At 35.2% G+C, this 17,005-nt stretch overlaps 1 protein-coding gene across 6 annotated transcripts in view; it reads left to right on the forward strand.

The window, feature by feature from the left end:
* STXBP4 (syntaxin binding protein 4) overlaps positions 1–17,005 on the forward strand; it is a 190,617-nt gene that overhangs the window by 28,807 nt on the left and 144,805 nt on the right. For 5 of the 6 annotated variants that reach the window (XM_073797492.1, XM_033848304.2, XM_019945363.3 and 2 more), the window contains 4 exons: positions 2,844–2,950; positions 3,125–3,344; positions 4,655–4,733; positions 10,175–10,269. In XM_073797492.1, coding sequence (XP_073653593.1) covers positions 2,844–2,950; positions 3,125–3,344; positions 4,655–4,733; positions 10,175–10,269 — 501 coding nt within the window. The remainder of the gene's footprint in view (positions 1–2,843; positions 2,951–3,124; positions 3,345–4,654; positions 4,734–10,174; positions 10,270–17,005) is intronic. The other variant, XM_033848305.2, reaches the window with a different exon arrangement.

Genomic DNA, 17,005 nt, shown 5'->3' on the forward strand with positions numbered 1-17,005 from the left:
ATAATATTTTATGCATACAAAAGGATATTGGAACATATATCTAACTTATGAAGAATAATAATGAAACAAATGCCTATGAATCCACTTAGAGTTCACCATTTGACTTATGAAGTAGAAAATTTTACTATTAAGGCTTCCTATATGTTTTCCCCCCACCCCATTGCATTCCCCACCCTCCCTCCCAGAAATAAGCACTCTCCAGAATTTTGCTCTTCCTTTTTATTAGCCTTATCATTTTGCCTGTGGCAAAAAGGTTGTTTTTGTTTGTTTGTTTGTTACCATTTCACTTTAACCTTAAGGAATGAGTTATCCTCAAACTACTATTTAGCATATTAAATTGAAAGCTCTTGTACCTAAGTTTCTAAGTATAGTGTGGGTATAATTGATTTAAATGCATATATAACCAAAGTCTGTCATAAGGCTTGGGCCCAGGTAATACTGAACTGTGTTTATAAAATCTTACAAAATCAGCTCTTTCATTTTACTGAACATTTAGGATCCATATGGTAGATACTTCCTCCATATTGCTTAGCCTTTTCTAGCATTACTACTGTGTTTTATCCCCCATACATCAAATGGAAGGAGAAACAAAAATCACTTGTGAATATAGCAATTGTGTGTTCTCTGACTTTGCTAATTATGTTTAATCACATACCTATAAAATCCAAATTAGTTTTCAAATTTTATATATTTTAAAATCAAATTGCCTTTTTGGATTTTTTTATGTTTATATTTCAGAAGGGTCATAGGGTCATTATGCATTTAGATTATAATATCTTTCATTACACAATATTTGAAATAACATGTTCCCATAAAAATTCTTGATAAATATTTTATATTTATTTTGCTTTCCTGTATACTCAGTATTCAGTGTGAGAGATAATAGTAAAGGTCTTTTTTTTTTTTTTTTTTTTTTTGCGGTATGCGGGCCTCTCACTGTCGTGGCCTCTCCTGTTGTGGAGCACAGGCTCCGGACGCGCAGGCTCAGCGGCCATGGCTCACGAGCCCAGCCGCTCCATGGTATGCGGGATCTTCCCGGACCAGGGCACGAACCCATGTCCCCTGCATCAGCAGGCAGACTCTCAACCACTGCGCCACCAGGGAAGCCCAGTAAAGGTCTTTTTTTAAAAAAATATTGTTATTTAAAAGTAAAGTAACCATAAATCACCATTATTATATATTATATACGTTTATTACATATAATGCAGTTCAGACCAAAGATCAGTTATTCAGGGATATATCAATATTGTATCAGACTTTCAAACAGAGGAGTCTCATAACATGGACCTTTTTTATAACTCCAGTTGATTCTTTTCATCAAGGAAGTGTGGGAAATAATACTTAGGTAATGTTTACAGTATGAAAACAAAAACAGTAAGTGCAGAAGCTATCCCAGGGATAGCTTGGGGTTAAAGGCCTGCAGATACCTGAACTCTTCCTACTTCCCCATCCTCATTTCTCATGATTTCTGGCTCACACTTTTTAATTGAACACTGTGTTGAAGGCTATAGTCCCCTGCACACTATATGTTGCTTCTCATCTCTGTCTTTATCCTGCTACCTCCTTGATGGTAATATGTTTCTTCTTTACTTCCTTCCATCCCCTTATCTTCACCATCTCTTTTCCCTGGTTAATCCTATTAATTAAAACTTATTTTATACATAGTAGATAAGACTTTTTAAAAGATCTTTCCTTGAATTTGTGGAATTTACTTAAATACCATCAAGGGTGAAAATACTTTCTAACCATATAAGCTTCTTCCCTAGTTATAGAAATAATGCTTTCTGTGTTTGTACTAATGATAAATGGAGAAGCATCTTAAGAGCTGAAAATTAAGAGAGCTCATTCTTGTTTTCCAGTTTGAATTAAAAGAAAAGGCAGGGCTTCCCTGGTGGCGCAGTGGTTGAGAGTCCGCCTGCCGATGCAGGGGACAGGGGTTTGTGCCCCGGTCCAGGAGGATCTCACATGCCGGGGAGCGGCTGGGCCCGTGAGCCATGGCCGCTGAGCCTGCGCCTCCGGAGCCTGTGCTCCGCAAGGGGAGAGGCCGCGGCAGTGAGAGGCCCGCTTACCGCAAAAAAAAAAAAAAAAAAAAAAGAAAAGAAAAGGCAAATGAAGACTGAGAAAACTTGCCTGACATGTACATTAAATTTTGTAACTTTTGTGCTTTGTCTTATTCAGTTAGGCTAGTTATAGGCAGAGCCAGGACTTGACAAAGACAATGCCAGGCAGCCAATTAGAATTGGTCGTTATTAGTAGGATGTGAATAAAGCTACCTGTCCAACCAACTGGGCCTGAGTCACAGGAGGGGCAGCAGGTCCAGTGAAGAAGATGTTTCACCATGAACAGAAATGTGGGTAGAATCAATATAATTAAGATCCTTGACTGAATTTTTAAAAATTCTAACTGTGGAATAACTCAGTGTTTGGTGGGATGAAAGATAAAGGAATGCTCAGAAACTGAAGTGAATGAGGCTTATATTCTGAAATATACCAGAATTATTTAGCCTACTTTATCACATTCAGAGCTGTGTTTGTCTCATACAACTGACCTTTTAAAACAGGCCTCTTTCCTAGTGTACCAGACTATGGCTTCATATATTCAGGATTCCTTAGGCTGAAAGTTTATTCAAGGAGTACTTGAACATTTCCATTTCATTCATGTATATTACCAAACCAGACTTTAATCAAACCATTTTGCTGTTGAGGTTCTTTGTCTAAAATTTTCTTTTTACTCTTTTCTTTAAGTCATTCTTTACTAAAACTGTGCTTTGCTTTAATTGCATCAATTAACTTTTTAAGAAACACCTTAATCAGTTTCTTTACAAATGTTACTATTTTTGTTAGGATGGACGTTTGAAGCCAGGAGATCAACTTATCTCAATAAACAAGGAGTCTATGATTGGTGTATCATTTGAAGAAGCAAAAAGCATAATTACCAGAGCCAAGTTGAGGTAACTATTCTATCTGTAAGATAGAATGAGTCATTTAGTATGTCTCCCTAAAAATAGAAATTTAAGTTGTCCTAGTACTTTAGACCCAAAAGAAGTATTTTTTGATAATATATGAAACATTATCTTAGAATTCAGTAGTACTATATCCATAAAGTGATTTCTTTTTAATGCTAGGTCAGAATCTGCTTGGGAGATAGCATTCATAAGACAGAAATCTCACAGCAGTCATTTAGAAAATCCATCGTGTTCATCCCTTTTACAAGCTACAGGAGAATATGGACCTCAAGCCTCAAAGTTTAGTCTTCTTTCTTCTTCCCCTGAAATACTAATTCCAAAGACCTCATCGACTCCCAAATCTACAGATGCCATTTTATCTTCTTTTAAGATAAATCAGGTAATCTTAACTTTTTCTATTTATGTAGTCCACAAATCCCCTGTGTGTCATTATGTTTGTCATATACATATAGAACTATAATTTTGGTAATATAGTTTGTTAACAGATTGGTATTTCCTTGAAAGATCTTTTCTTTGTTTAAGATTTTATGCTATGCTGTCAATAAATACAGTTTTTCAAGTCAATATGTTGTTTGTCCAGAAAATCACGATCAGGAATGGCATCACAAAGATATGCCTAGATATCACTCAAACCTATGATATGGAAAGTTATATTTATTTTCAGATAGTCTCTAATATGGTTCTGTTCATTATTTTTTCTGTTTTCTGCTTGACTGAAGACAGGCAATTTTCCTTTCTGTTGCTCAGCTCTTTCCTGTACAGTGTAGGTGGATTTTGTTCCCTCATGTGTGTATGCTGGAATATATCAATAGTTCACCCTAGAATCACACAAAAGGGGGAGTTCCCACATCAAAATCGATATAATTACAGTCATCCCTCATCACCTGTGGAGGGATTGGCTCCAGGATAACCTCCCCACACCCCGACAGCAGATACCAAAATCTGAGGCTGCTCAAGTCTCTTATATAAAATGGTGTAGTATTTGCATTTAACCTATGCACAGCCTCCCCATATACTTTAAATCATCTCTAGATTACTTATAATACCTAATACAATGTAAATACTATGTAAATAGTTGTAAATAAATACAGTGTAAATGCTATGTAAATAGTTGCCAATGTGGCAAATTCAAGTTTTGCTTTTTGAAACTTCTTAGAGTTTTTAAAAAATAGTTTTAATCCATTGTTGGTTGAATTTGCACATGCAGAAATGGCAGATATGAAGGGATGACTGTAATTACTAATTGCAACGGTGCCATAAATAATGAGTTATAAAATAGAGTGTATACCCTATAAAACAAACTTGAAAATCAGGTAGGCTTTTAGTCAGTGCAATAAAATTCATCAAAAGTAATTTCAGTTTCAGGCCCATGCTAATCAGATACAGAGTTTAAGATTTTCTCTTAGCCCTTTATACTTTCTCATTTGGGGTTATAATACCTTTTCAGAGACACAGTGCATAGCCTTATATTTTGTTGTCCTTGGGTATGGTAGAGCTGAGAGCAGTTGTTACTTTCATTCTGAATTGCTGTGTTTGAAGATGAATATACCAAAATTTTAAAGGTTTTATATTTGGGGGACTATTGCTTTAATCTCTTTAATCATTCTTTTTATGTTAACGTGAGCGTCTCATGTGGTTTTTGACCTACTTTAGAAAATGACATTTCACCTTCCTCATTTTCTTTCATAGATAAAAACTGGATACAAGAAAACAGAACAGATTCCAATTACTTCTTCAGACAACAGCCCTACAGATATGCCTAATACAGGTAAATGCACATTTAATTCCTCTTTCCTGTTATTTTTTTCAATTACTCTCTCTATGAGGAGTACATAATGTGACTTAAAAGACTTTAAAGAAGGGTGCATTATGCCTTTTTCCTTCATTGAATAAAAGAGCAAAATGAATCCATTGTGCAGTGGTCCCTGTTATATTATGACTTTTATTGGAAATTTTCCTGAACAAAGGGTTGAAATTTTAAAAGATGCATTATCATTGCAGTGTCTATGAAGCTGTAATAATCAATGAACTGTTGAAACCAAATAATGAAAACTCTTCTATAACTCAAGATTAGGATGCCTTGCCCTTTTAGTGAAATCCTCGTGAGGTATATTAAATGCACCTTTCAGAGAAATTATAGAAGGGAGCATAGCTTAAGAAAAGAAGTATGTTTTGTTTTTCTTGGAAGAGATTATATAGATATAAATTAGAAAGAACATCAGTATTGTGAATTCAGTATTACTGGTTCTTAATTAGCATGAAATGATTTATTGACTTTTCAAAACAGTAAAGGATTAATTGTGTAAGCTACCCATAAAAAAAGGATTTTTATCAATCTGTAAAGTGTTTGTAGGCTCAAATATCAAGAAGAAATTCCTTCCCTTAAATTATCTCCAAAAGTTAAAGGGAACAACAATAAAAAGAAACAAACAAAAAAAACTATACTTATTGAAAGGAAGAGTTAATTACATGTCTAAATTATAAAGCAAATTGTTACTCGTATACTTTAATTTTTAATAGCATTGTGTAGATCAAAACTGCTAAATAAGGAAGAGTTAGCAGAAATTATATAGTGTCTTAGTCTGTGTGGGTTACTCTAACAAAATACCACAGAATGGGTGGCTTATAAATAACAAACATTTCTCACAGTTCTGGAGGCTGGAAGTCCAGGATCATGGTGCCAGCATGGTCTGGGTGAGAGCTTCCTTGTGGTTGCAGGCTTCTTATTGTGTCCTCACATGGTGGAAAGGTCTTAGAAGCACTGTGGGACCTCTTTTGTAATAACACTAATCCCATTTGTAAGGGCTCCACCTTCATGCTCTAAGCACCTCCCAAAGGCCTCAACTCCGGAGGTTGGAATTTCAACATATGAATTTCAGGTGGACACAAACATTCAGACCATAGCACATAGCTCCTATACTTAACAGGAATTTATAGTGAATTCCATAGTAGTTTCTCTGATTTGGAGCAGTATTTACCAGTGGGTTAGGAAAAATCTTTAGCTGTCAATTATATGCCTTTTTACTTAGTGGAATTTGTTGACCCTTAGAAACTTTATTAGTATTATTTCCTTTACATAATTAATGTTCATTCTCTTGATGCCTCTTTTAGCCAATTTATTTACTCAGTAAGTATTTACTGAGTATGTCATGTGCGTCATAGTTCGGTAGAAAATATGAAGGAACTGGGATATTTTTTTCCATGAGATACTTAATAGTATATTGTGAAATAAAATATGGAATTAAAAACCTTCATTATTCAGATTAGAAAGCACATATATGTGTGTGTTTATTTATGTGTGTGCGTGTGTGATTATTTTATTGAATAAATACTCAACTATTTGCAGTGTTCTGTGTTGACTAGAGCAGGGGGTGGGTGGTTTTGGTACTCTAAGAAGTATATGTCTTATGGACAAATAACACATTTGCACAAGATGTGTAAAGACATGAGCAGAGTAGATTAAGGGAAGAAGTAGTAAGTGACCTGAGTGTGATATAGGGAAAACACAGTGGTTAGTCACCAGGCTCTGAATGCAAACGTAGAGATTCAGATCTTTGCTCCCAACTTATTGGCTGAATTAGCTTATTATATTGAAATAGTTTCCTCGTGGTTTTGTTATGAGTATTAAACAAGATTATGTATGTCAAGCACTTTGTAATTGGTGCATAGAATATGCTCAGTACATTTTGCTGTCATTATTATTAATATTACGGAACCTGAAGTTTAGAGTATAGCTCAGATAATATTCCAGGGCATGTTTTTTAGAGCAGAAGTGAAAGCTTCTGTCCTTTAATTCAATTTTGCATCCTCCCCCTCTACCCCAGAAGCTAGTACATAGTAAAGAATTTGTCACAAAATATGCAGAAATCAATAGAGAAAAATTTCTTGGCAAAAGTCAGACATCATCTGGATCTTGAAAGAAGTGATAAACATCAACAGATGGATGAAGGTAACAGATCATCCTAAGTGAAGGAGGCATCATCATCAAATGCAAAGAAGTAAGGTCAAGCTACATGTCAGGTGACCCTAGGAGGCAAATGTGATTAGAGCAAGGAGATCCTGTAGTAACGAACAAACTGAGGTAAATTTACATCAGTGACTATAAGAAATGATGCTAGATTTTGTAATAGAAAAATAATTTAGTGAAAAACATATTTGAGTGAGTTAACTGTATATAAATATTAAAATGCAATTAAAATGGAACATTTTTCTAGAGTAGAAATGGAATTGACTCAGTACCATTTTCTTCCACGTAAATGTAGTAGCCCAGATGTTTCTGGGTAGAAAAATAAAGCAAAGTCAACTCTAAATTATCTCTAGGTAACTTATATACCTTGTGATTTGTCTAAGTAGTTAATTATAGATTGTTCCCAAATTAGATCCTTAACCATCACATCTAGACTCCTTCAGCCAGCTGGTATTTATTAAAAAACATAAATGAGTTTTAATGTTAACCTCAACAAAAATAAACTTAATGAGGCAAGTCTACCCCTGTTCTCATCTCAAAAGCATTCCAAAGTGTAAAACTGGTTAGAATGTTTAAAATTCACATTATACTTGAGTATGTTTTTCGAAACTATTCTGTTATATAAATTTCTTATTTCAGAATCCAGAGTTGTTTACTACTGCCATACGCTGAATAATGCGTGAGTTTGTGAGTGAGCTAAAAACATGCTAACGACATTCCTAAGGAAATCAGTAAAGAATTACTACGTGAAGGAATACGATCATTAACTTTACCACCACACAAGCCTTAATTCTCCTGCAATAAGGCTTTTAAAACTGAAAACAAACTAGTGATGGGGAAAAATATCCATGGTGAGGGTTCATGGTATTAACTAAATGGTATTGATCCTACCCTTATAAAACATTTCCTTTCTTCTGCTCCTAAAAAGAGGAATAGGAAGAGAAGAGCCAAGGGAATAATAAGCCATACTTTGAAAATTCTCACCCCCTCCCAGAGAGGAGCAAATAAAGAGCCCAAGGCTGAAAGTGAAAGAGGACACTGGCAAATGAGGAAAACTGTCTGTGGGAGAGCTTTTCAGGTCAAGTTACCTTGAATTACCGAAGCCTGCTGGATTTATGTCCACATCCTCCTAAGGTTTTGGCTCAAATGTAAAGATTTAGGGGAAGTTTGGCTAGAAGAAAGTGAGGTTTTGTTAAGCCATGATTGCATATTGTTAAATGGGGGATTATTATAAGTTTACATTAAATCTCCTATTAAATCTCTGTGTGTGTCACTATTAACGCTACTTTATAGTTTTCATAGTAGTTTTCTATGATTTTTAATTTACCTTTACAATTCCTGTAAGGTGATCTGTTTTATTCTTCCTACTTTACAGATGAGAAAACTGATGATGAAAGATATTGACACATTTAAGAAATTGTCTTCAGGGGTCATTAGAGATTAGAATCCTAACATGGTCACCTACTAGTTGTATGATCTTGGGCTAGTTTCTTTCCCCTTTTGGGCCTTAGTCTCATCATTCTTGGGTTGGAAATAATAACACCTGTGTCACTGTGGTTATTGTAAAGATTAAATGAGCTTATATATATAAAGTACTTAGTGTAATGCCTGGCTAAAAGTAAGCATAAATAAGAGTTAATCTGTTATTTCCACTGCTGCACATAGCAAATTTTTATGCTTAGATGTAGGAAAACATAAGTGAGAACCCACGCCTTGGTGTGAGTCCCTATCCCTCCCTCTCTTTTGTCTTCTCTCTATGCCTTCCACACACACTTGAATTGAGTAATTCACACCCAGGGTTAGTCTTGGTCTGAGATCATAATTAGGTTAGCTTGGGTCCACCTTGTGTTACTGTGCCTTAATGATAGGTCAGGCACCAGACTGAAAGTCGTTGTCAAGCCTCACATGTCCAAACCCTAAAAATGAAAGATAAGGTTTGACTTACCCGCTCTTTGGGCTTCCAAACCACTTCACTCCATGCTGATATTTTATGCTACACTTTAGGTTTGGCACAAAATTTCTCTTAAGAGGAAAAAAATTTTATATGTATAATGTATTTTTAGCCCTTGGCCAACAATTAGGTATCACAGCAACTAAGGCGTCTTTGTTGCTTATGTCAAAATTGTAAAAATTTTATTATACTAAAATCAGTCTTTCTCTAGGTTTGACTTCCATTTAAAGCTAAAAGTCAGTAACCATTTTTTTTTCATGATCTTGACACCTATAAGCTATATTCAAGATTTTACATAGAATGTTAAGGAAGCGTTAAAGGTTTAGAGGAAGACTATTTATTTTCCTATGCACTTCTTATGTTCTTAAGAAAGAGAATGCAAATCATTTTGTACTTAGAGACAGATGCTCTGAGAAATAAAAAAAAATTAAAACGCTGCATAAAAATGTGACATTTTAAAAAGTTTTTTCTCTTCCTCTTGTTTCTATGTAGAACTAGTAAAATACCATTTAAAAGTGTATTTAGAATGGTGACAATTTAGATATAAGGATTGACATGAATTGCAGGAATTTGCTTGAGAAACTTTGGCATATTAAGGCAAATAATTTTTCAAGTTCTAGTCCCTTGTGACACCTGTTTTTTACTCATGCAACAAGGACAAAGCTCGTCTAAATAATCAGGGTAGACTGAGAAGGCGTTAGAGAATGGGTGAGAGGTGTATGACACTCAACTCTTGAGAATCCATTTATGCTACTTGGAATATAACTTCTGTAAAATAAGAAATAGGATTTTTAGTTCAAGAAGTTCTGAGCCTATATCATACTTTATGTGCAAACTTGAAACAGTTTGCATTTGTGAGTTTTTCCATAGTACCTCCAGAACTCATGTAGCAAAACCACTTTTGCCAGAGAAAAATCATGACCTTTTAAATTTTCTAATATGATTTTGCTTATTTTGGAAGAAAAAAAAAACTTTTTATTTTGCAATTAGTAAGTTGTTGTGATGACAAGGTAACTGGTGGGATGTATGTTTGTTGTATTAATATTTCTGTGGGACTTAATGCATAATTGGCCACTCTTTTTATATCATGTCTTTTAAGGCTTAAGTGAAGCTGGTTTATATAATACATTTTAGATTTAAAGAACAAAAAAATCATGAAAACAAAAGTGAAAACTGCTAACTGATTAACCAGAATTCTTTCTGAACCTCAGGAGCCCAGAACACATCCTGTAAAATGAAAAATTCTATTCCAATTAAATTTCCAATTAATGTGTACCCTGTTGCCTCATAGATATTGCCCCTGCCTTGACTGATAATTATGGACCACAAGGAAAGAAGATTTCCCTAAATCCCTCTGTTCGCCTTAAAGTAGAGAAACTGGAAATGGTAAATACTTGAAATTTTCATTTTTCTTCCATAAAACAACAGCAAGGAAATATTCTCATTCTTTGAGAGGATAAGGGATTGGAGCCATTAGTTTCTTGAAGAGTTATCGATTTACAGTTAAATGAATGGCAGTTTGGGTTTAAACTGTTTAATTCATGTTTAATTTGGGCAGTTCATGGTGGTTCATTAGTACAAAATAGAAATAAAACCTTCTGTAACTAAATTGACCTTCAAATTAATCAGTTTCCTCCTGTGTAGGAATGAGACAAATGTGACGTTTTACAATATAGAATCAAAGGAAACATGGGATAAATTATGACAAAGTGTAGTAGACTTCAAATATGTAATGGCAATAAGTGCAAGGAAATAATACTCTATTACTCAATTGTTTAAAAAGTGAAGAGAAACTAAATCTTAAAGAACAAAATAGAAGCCTACTAGATATAAAGAAGATGGTAGCAATGTACCAAATAGTATTATATTGAGAGTTTCTGTATATAAAAGAAACATAAGATGATTAAAAAAGAAAAATTAGGGGGCTTCCCTGGTGGCGCAGTGGTTGAGAGTCCGCCTGCCGATGCAGGGGACGCGGGTTCGTGCCCCAGTCCGGGAGGATCCCACATGCCGTGGAACGGCTGGGCCCGTGAGCCATGGCCGCTGAGCCTGCGCGTCCGGATCCTGTGCTCCCCAACGGGAGACGCCAGTGAGAGGCCCGCAAAAAAAAAAAAAAAAAAAAAAAAAGAGAGAAAGGAAACTTATAAGCAGAAAATGATTTTAAAACTTTTCCTCTCAGGATACCTGGAAGATGACAGCAAAAAGATGATTTTTTTTTTTTAATATGAAAATGGATATAATGCCGAAGGTTCACAGCCTCTACTTTCCTATCAGTTTTTGTGGATAATAATTTTTTTTTTTTTTTCGGTACGCGGGCCTCTCACTGTTGTGGCCTCTCCCGTTACGGAGCACAGGCTCCGGACGCGCAGGCTCAGTGGCCATGGCTCACGGGCACAGCTGCTCCGTGGCATGTGGGATCTTCCTGGACCGGGGCACGAACCCGTGTCCCCTGCATCGGCAGGCGGACTCTCAACCACTGCGCCACCAGGGAAGCCCTGGATAATGATTTTTTACACTTTTAGGAACAGTATGAAAATGCATAGCTGGAATAAATATGCATTACCATTCATTCACATATTCAGACCTTTGCATGGTCCTATAGTAATACCCTTTTCAGTGCCAGTTTGAATCTTACTCTTTGTTCAAATTCTGACTCAATTCCAACTCCTTTGTACAGCTTCTTGCTAACTTTTATAGTTCAGGCCAGTATTGCCATATTTTGCACATCTGTAGCACTGAAGATTATTTTGCAGTACCCTGTAATCTTCTGTGTTTTGTTTTATCAGTAAGTCAAAGCTTACAATCTCTGTGTACCTACCACCATTTAAACACCTGGTTTGTACTCTATAAAATTCTTATTAATTAGGTACTTGAGATGTCTCCTTCATATCTTCGAAATCCTGAGTATCTTTCCCTATGTTTTACTCTCTTTTTATTTGTGGCTGAAATGTAAGTTCTGGATAATAGCAAGCTTTACAATCAGTTAATAATAACATTTTCAAAAAATAGAATGTTTGAGGTTTAAAAACATATCTATTAATATCTAAAAATAAATAATTACTGTTTTTTAATGATATTGCTGTAATATATATTTCTGAACATCCAAGATTTAATACTAACTATTCCTCTGGATAAGGAGAAAACTATTCAGTTAATGACTTTACCTGGCAGTCATTATTCTTTGACTCAGTTTAAATTTCCCTAGCACATGATATTTTTAAAATCTGATTAATTTTCTTAGAAATATGAAAATCATCTAAATTTATATTGATTCTGAGAAATATGAGTTGCTTGCACATTGAGTATTCCACTTTTGGTCCTCCTTTGAGCCTTAGCAAATTGATTTTTGTAGAAAAAAATGGCAGTTTTACAGCAAAGGAAACCTACATTCTGTGTAAATTCAGCTTCCCTGCTTTTATTCTAAATATTTTTAGTGACTATATTTAGTAGAGCATTCTCTGTTTTTCAGAGTTTGAAACTAAATTTCACTTAATAATTTTTTTTTCTAAAATCCATATTAGATTCTATCTGCCCATACATTTCCTAGGCTACTCTTACTTTTTTGAATAGTTACGTATTAATGTAATAATATCTGTATCACTTTAATTTGAAATAGATCCTTCTATTTTAGTTGCTACTTTGTAGACAAATTCAACTTTATTGTCCATTACATTTTTAACACATTTCCTATTTAGTAATAGATAAGGCCAATATGTTCAAGTATTTAAAATGTAATAAAATTACATTTTTTTACTTTATCGCTTATAAGTATATTGCATATAGTATCTAGGAAATTGGTGATATAAAAGGTTTCACAAGGAAAAGGTGTTGACTGATTATGTGGTTATTAAGTCATTAGCTAACACAGTACAATTTTTAAGAAAGGCTAAGAGGTTAGAATTTGATGAAGGAAATTACCTTCAAGATGTATGTTTGTGGGGCATTGACTTCATGAAATCTTTCATGTTTTAGTAGTTGAGGTAGACAATTTTGTATCAGTATATACTGAAAAATAATTTCTAGCACTGAACTAATACTATGTATCTCCTTTGATCCCACTGTTAAACTTATAAGTAGGTATGGTAAACATAGCAAATAGGAATTTTTTTTTTTTTTTTTTTTTGCTGTTCGCGGGCCTCTCACTGCTGTGGCCTCTCCCCTTGCAGAGCACAGGCTCCGGACGCGCAGGCCCAGTGGCCATGGCTCACAGGTCCAGCCGCTCCGCGGCATGCGAGATCCTCCCAGACCGGGGCACGAACCCGTGTCCCCCGCATCGGCAGGTGGACTCTCAACCACTGTGCCACCAGGGAAGCCCGGGATTTTTCTTTTAGTTGGCTTGAAGAAGAAGAATTACTGCACCTTCTCGCTATCTATGTTTTTGTATCTGAGAAAGATGCTTTGGGATACAGATGCCATTTCGCTGATATTTACTTTACCTCTTGCCATTTATGTAACATTTGAAGAAAGCTGTAGTGAGCAATGATATACCCAATGTCTGAATACAGTTAATGAGGTGTTCTTTGTATTAGATTGGGAAGTAGGTGACTAATATTATAAGGAAGTGACATTTTTTAGATTCATCATTTAGATATCAGAAAAAGTTAAGGACATTTATTTGTCCAATTAACAAAGTTGCATTTTTGTTTACGGTGAAAACATGACATTAGTTATACAAGAAATTATTGGAACCTATTTTTAATCAAAAATAAATTACCTCCAATTTATTATTTTTATCGAAGTATAGTCAATTTACAGTATTATATTAGTTTCAGGTGTACAGCATACTGATTCAGTATTTTTGCAGGTTATACTCCATTATAGTTTATTAGAAGATAATGGCTATAATTCCTTGTGCTGTACAGTAAATCTTTGTTGCTTATTTATTGTATATATAGTAGTTTATATCTATTAATCCATACCTGAAATTTGTCCCTACCCCCCCCCCCCGCTCTTCTTTGGTAACCATAAGTTTGTTTTCTACACCTGTGACTCTGTTTCTGTTTTGCATGTGCATTCATTTGTACTGTGTTTTACATTGCACATGTAAGTGATATCACATAATATTTGTCTTTGACTTATTTCACTAAACATATTCTCTAGGTCAATCCATGTTGCTGCAAATGGCAGAATTTCATTCTTTTTTATGGCTGAGTAGTGTTCCATTATATATACGTTCACACACACAATCACACAAACACACATCTTCTTAATCCAGTCATCTCTTCTTTTTTTATTTTTAACATCTTTATTGGAGTATAATTGCTTTACATTGTTGTGTTAGTTTCTGCTGTATAACAAAGTGAATCAGCTATACGTATACTTATATCACCATATCTGCTCCCTCTTGCAACTCCCTCCCACCCTCCCTATCCCACCCCTCTAGGTGGTCACAAAGCACAGAGCTGATCTCCCTTTGCTATGCAGCTGCTTCCCACTAACTATCTATTTTACATTTGGTAGTGTATATATGTCGATTCCACTCTCTCACTTCATCCCAACTTACCCTTCCCCCTCCTCGTGTCCCTAAGTCCATTCTCTATGTCTGCATCTTTATTCCTGTCCTGCCTCTCGGTTCTTCAGAACCTTTTTTTTTTTTTTAGATTCTATATATATGTGTTAGCATATGGCATTTGTTTTTCTCTTTCTGACTTACTTCACTCTGTATAACAGATTCCACCCCACTACAAATAACTCAATTTCATTTTTTTATGGCTGAGTAATATTCCATTGTATATATGTGCCACATCTTCTTTGTCCATTCATCTGTCGATGGACATTTAGGTTGCTTCCATGTCCTGGTTATTGTAAATAGTGCTGCAATGAACATTGTGGTACATGACTCTTTTTGAATTATGGTTTTCTCAGGGTATATGCCCAGTAGTGGGATTGCTGGGTCATATGTCAGCTCTATTTTTAGTTTTTTAAGGAACCTCCATACTTTTCTCCATAGTGGCTGTATCAATTTACATTCCCACCAACAGTGCAGTGGGTTCCCTTTTCTCCACACCCTCTCCAGCATTTATTGTTTGTAGATTTTTTGATAATGGCCTTTCTGACTGGTGTGAGGTGATACCTTACTGTAGCTTTGATTTGCATTTCTCTGATGATTAGTGCTGTTGAGCATCCTTTCATGTGTTTGTTGGCAATCTGTATATCTTCTTGGGAGAAATGTCTGTTGAGGTCTTCTGCCCATTTTTGGATTGGGTTGTTTGTTTTTTTGATATTGAGCTGCATGGGCTGCTTGTATATTTTGGAGATTAATCCTTTGTCCGTTGCTTCATTTGCAAATATTTTCTCCCATTCTGAGAGTTGTCTTTTCGTCTTTTCGTCTTGTTTATGGTTTCCTTTGCTGTGCAAAAGCTTTTAAGTTTCATTAGGTCCTATTTGTTTATTTTTGTTTTTATTTCTATTTCTCTAGGAGGTGGGTCAAAAAGGATCTTGCTATGATTTGTATCATAGAGTGTTCTGCCTGTGTTTTCCTCTAAGAGTTTGATAGTGTCTGGCCTTACATTTAGGTCTTTAATCCATTTTGAGTTTATTTTTGTGTATGGTGTTAGGGAGTGTTCTAGTTTCATTCTTTTACATGTAGCTGTCCAGTTTTCCCAGCACCACTTATTGAAGAGGCTGTCTTTTCTCCACTGTATATTCTTGCCTCCTTTATCAAAGATAAGGTGACCATATGTGTGTGGGTTTATCTCTGGGCTTTCTATCCTGTTCCATTGATCTATATTTCTGTTTTTGTGCCAGTACCATACTGTCTTGATGACTGTAGCTTTGCAGTGTAGTCCGAAGTCCAGGAGCCTGATGCCTCCAGCTCCGTTTTTCTTTCTCAAGATTGCTTTGGCTGTTTGGGGTCTTTTGTGTTTCCATACATATTGTGAAATTTTTTGTTCTAGTTCTGTGAAGAATGTCATTGGTAGTTTGATACGGATTGCATTGAATCTGTAGATTGCTTTGGGTAGTATAGTCATTTTCACAATGTTGATTCTTCCAATCCAAGAACATGGTATATCTCTCCATCTGTTTGTATCATCTTTAATTTCTTTCATCAGTGTCTTATAGTTTTCTGCATACAGGTCTTTTGTCTCCTTGGGTAGGTTTATTCCTAGGTATTTTATTCTTTTTGTTGCAATAGTAAATGGGAGTGTGTTTCCTTAATTTATCTCTCAGATTTTTCATCATTAATGTATAGGAATGCAAGCGATTTCTGTGCATTAATTTTTAATCTTGCTACTTTATGAAATTCATTGATTAGCTCTAGTAGTTTTCTGGTAGCATCTTTAGGATTCTCTATGTATAGTATCATGTCATCTGCAAACAGTCAATCCAGTCATCTCTTGATGGGCACTTGGGTTTCTTGCATGTCCTGGCTATTATAAATAGAGCTGCTATGAACATTGGGGTGCATGTATCTTTTCCATTTAGCGTTTTCATTTTTTCCAGATAGATACCCAGGAGTGGAATTTCTGGATCATATGGTAGTTCTATTTTTAGTTTTTTTAGGAACTTTCTTTCTGTTTTCCACAGTAGCTGCACCAATTTACATTACTTTCAACAGTGTAAAAGAGTTTCCCTTTTCTCCATATCCTTGCCAACATTTGTTATTTGTAGGCCTTTTTGATGATAGCCATTCTGACAGGAGTGAGGTCATATCTCATTGTTTTGATTTTCATTTCTCTTATAATTAGTATTGCTGAGTATCTTTTCATGTGCCTGTTGGCCATCTGTATGTCTTCTTTGGAGAAGTGTCTATTCAGGTGTTCTGCCCATTTTTTGATTGGGTTGTTTGTTTTTTGATATTGAGTTTGTGAGCTTTTTGTATCTTTCAGATATTAACCCCTTTTCAGTTGCATTATTTGCAAATATTTTCTCCCATCCCATACGTTGTTTTTTTCATTTGATTGATCATTTCCTTTGCTGTACAAAAGCTTTTAAGTTTAAGTTGCATTTGTTTATTTTTGCTTTTATTTCTTTTGCCTTAGGATACTGATCTAAAAGAATATTGCTATTATAATTTATGTCAAAGAGTATTCTGCATATGTTCTCTTCTAGGAGTTTTATGATTTCTGTTCTTACATTTAGGTCGTTAAACCATTTTGAGTTTATTTTTGTATATGGTGTG

The sequence above is a fragment of the Tursiops truncatus genome, chromosome 20 (genome assembly GCF_011762595.2).
Source record: "Tursiops truncatus isolate mTurTru1 chromosome 20, mTurTru1.mat.Y, whole genome shotgun sequence".
NCBI lineage: Eukaryota > Metazoa > Chordata > Mammalia > Artiodactyla > Delphinidae > Tursiops > Tursiops truncatus.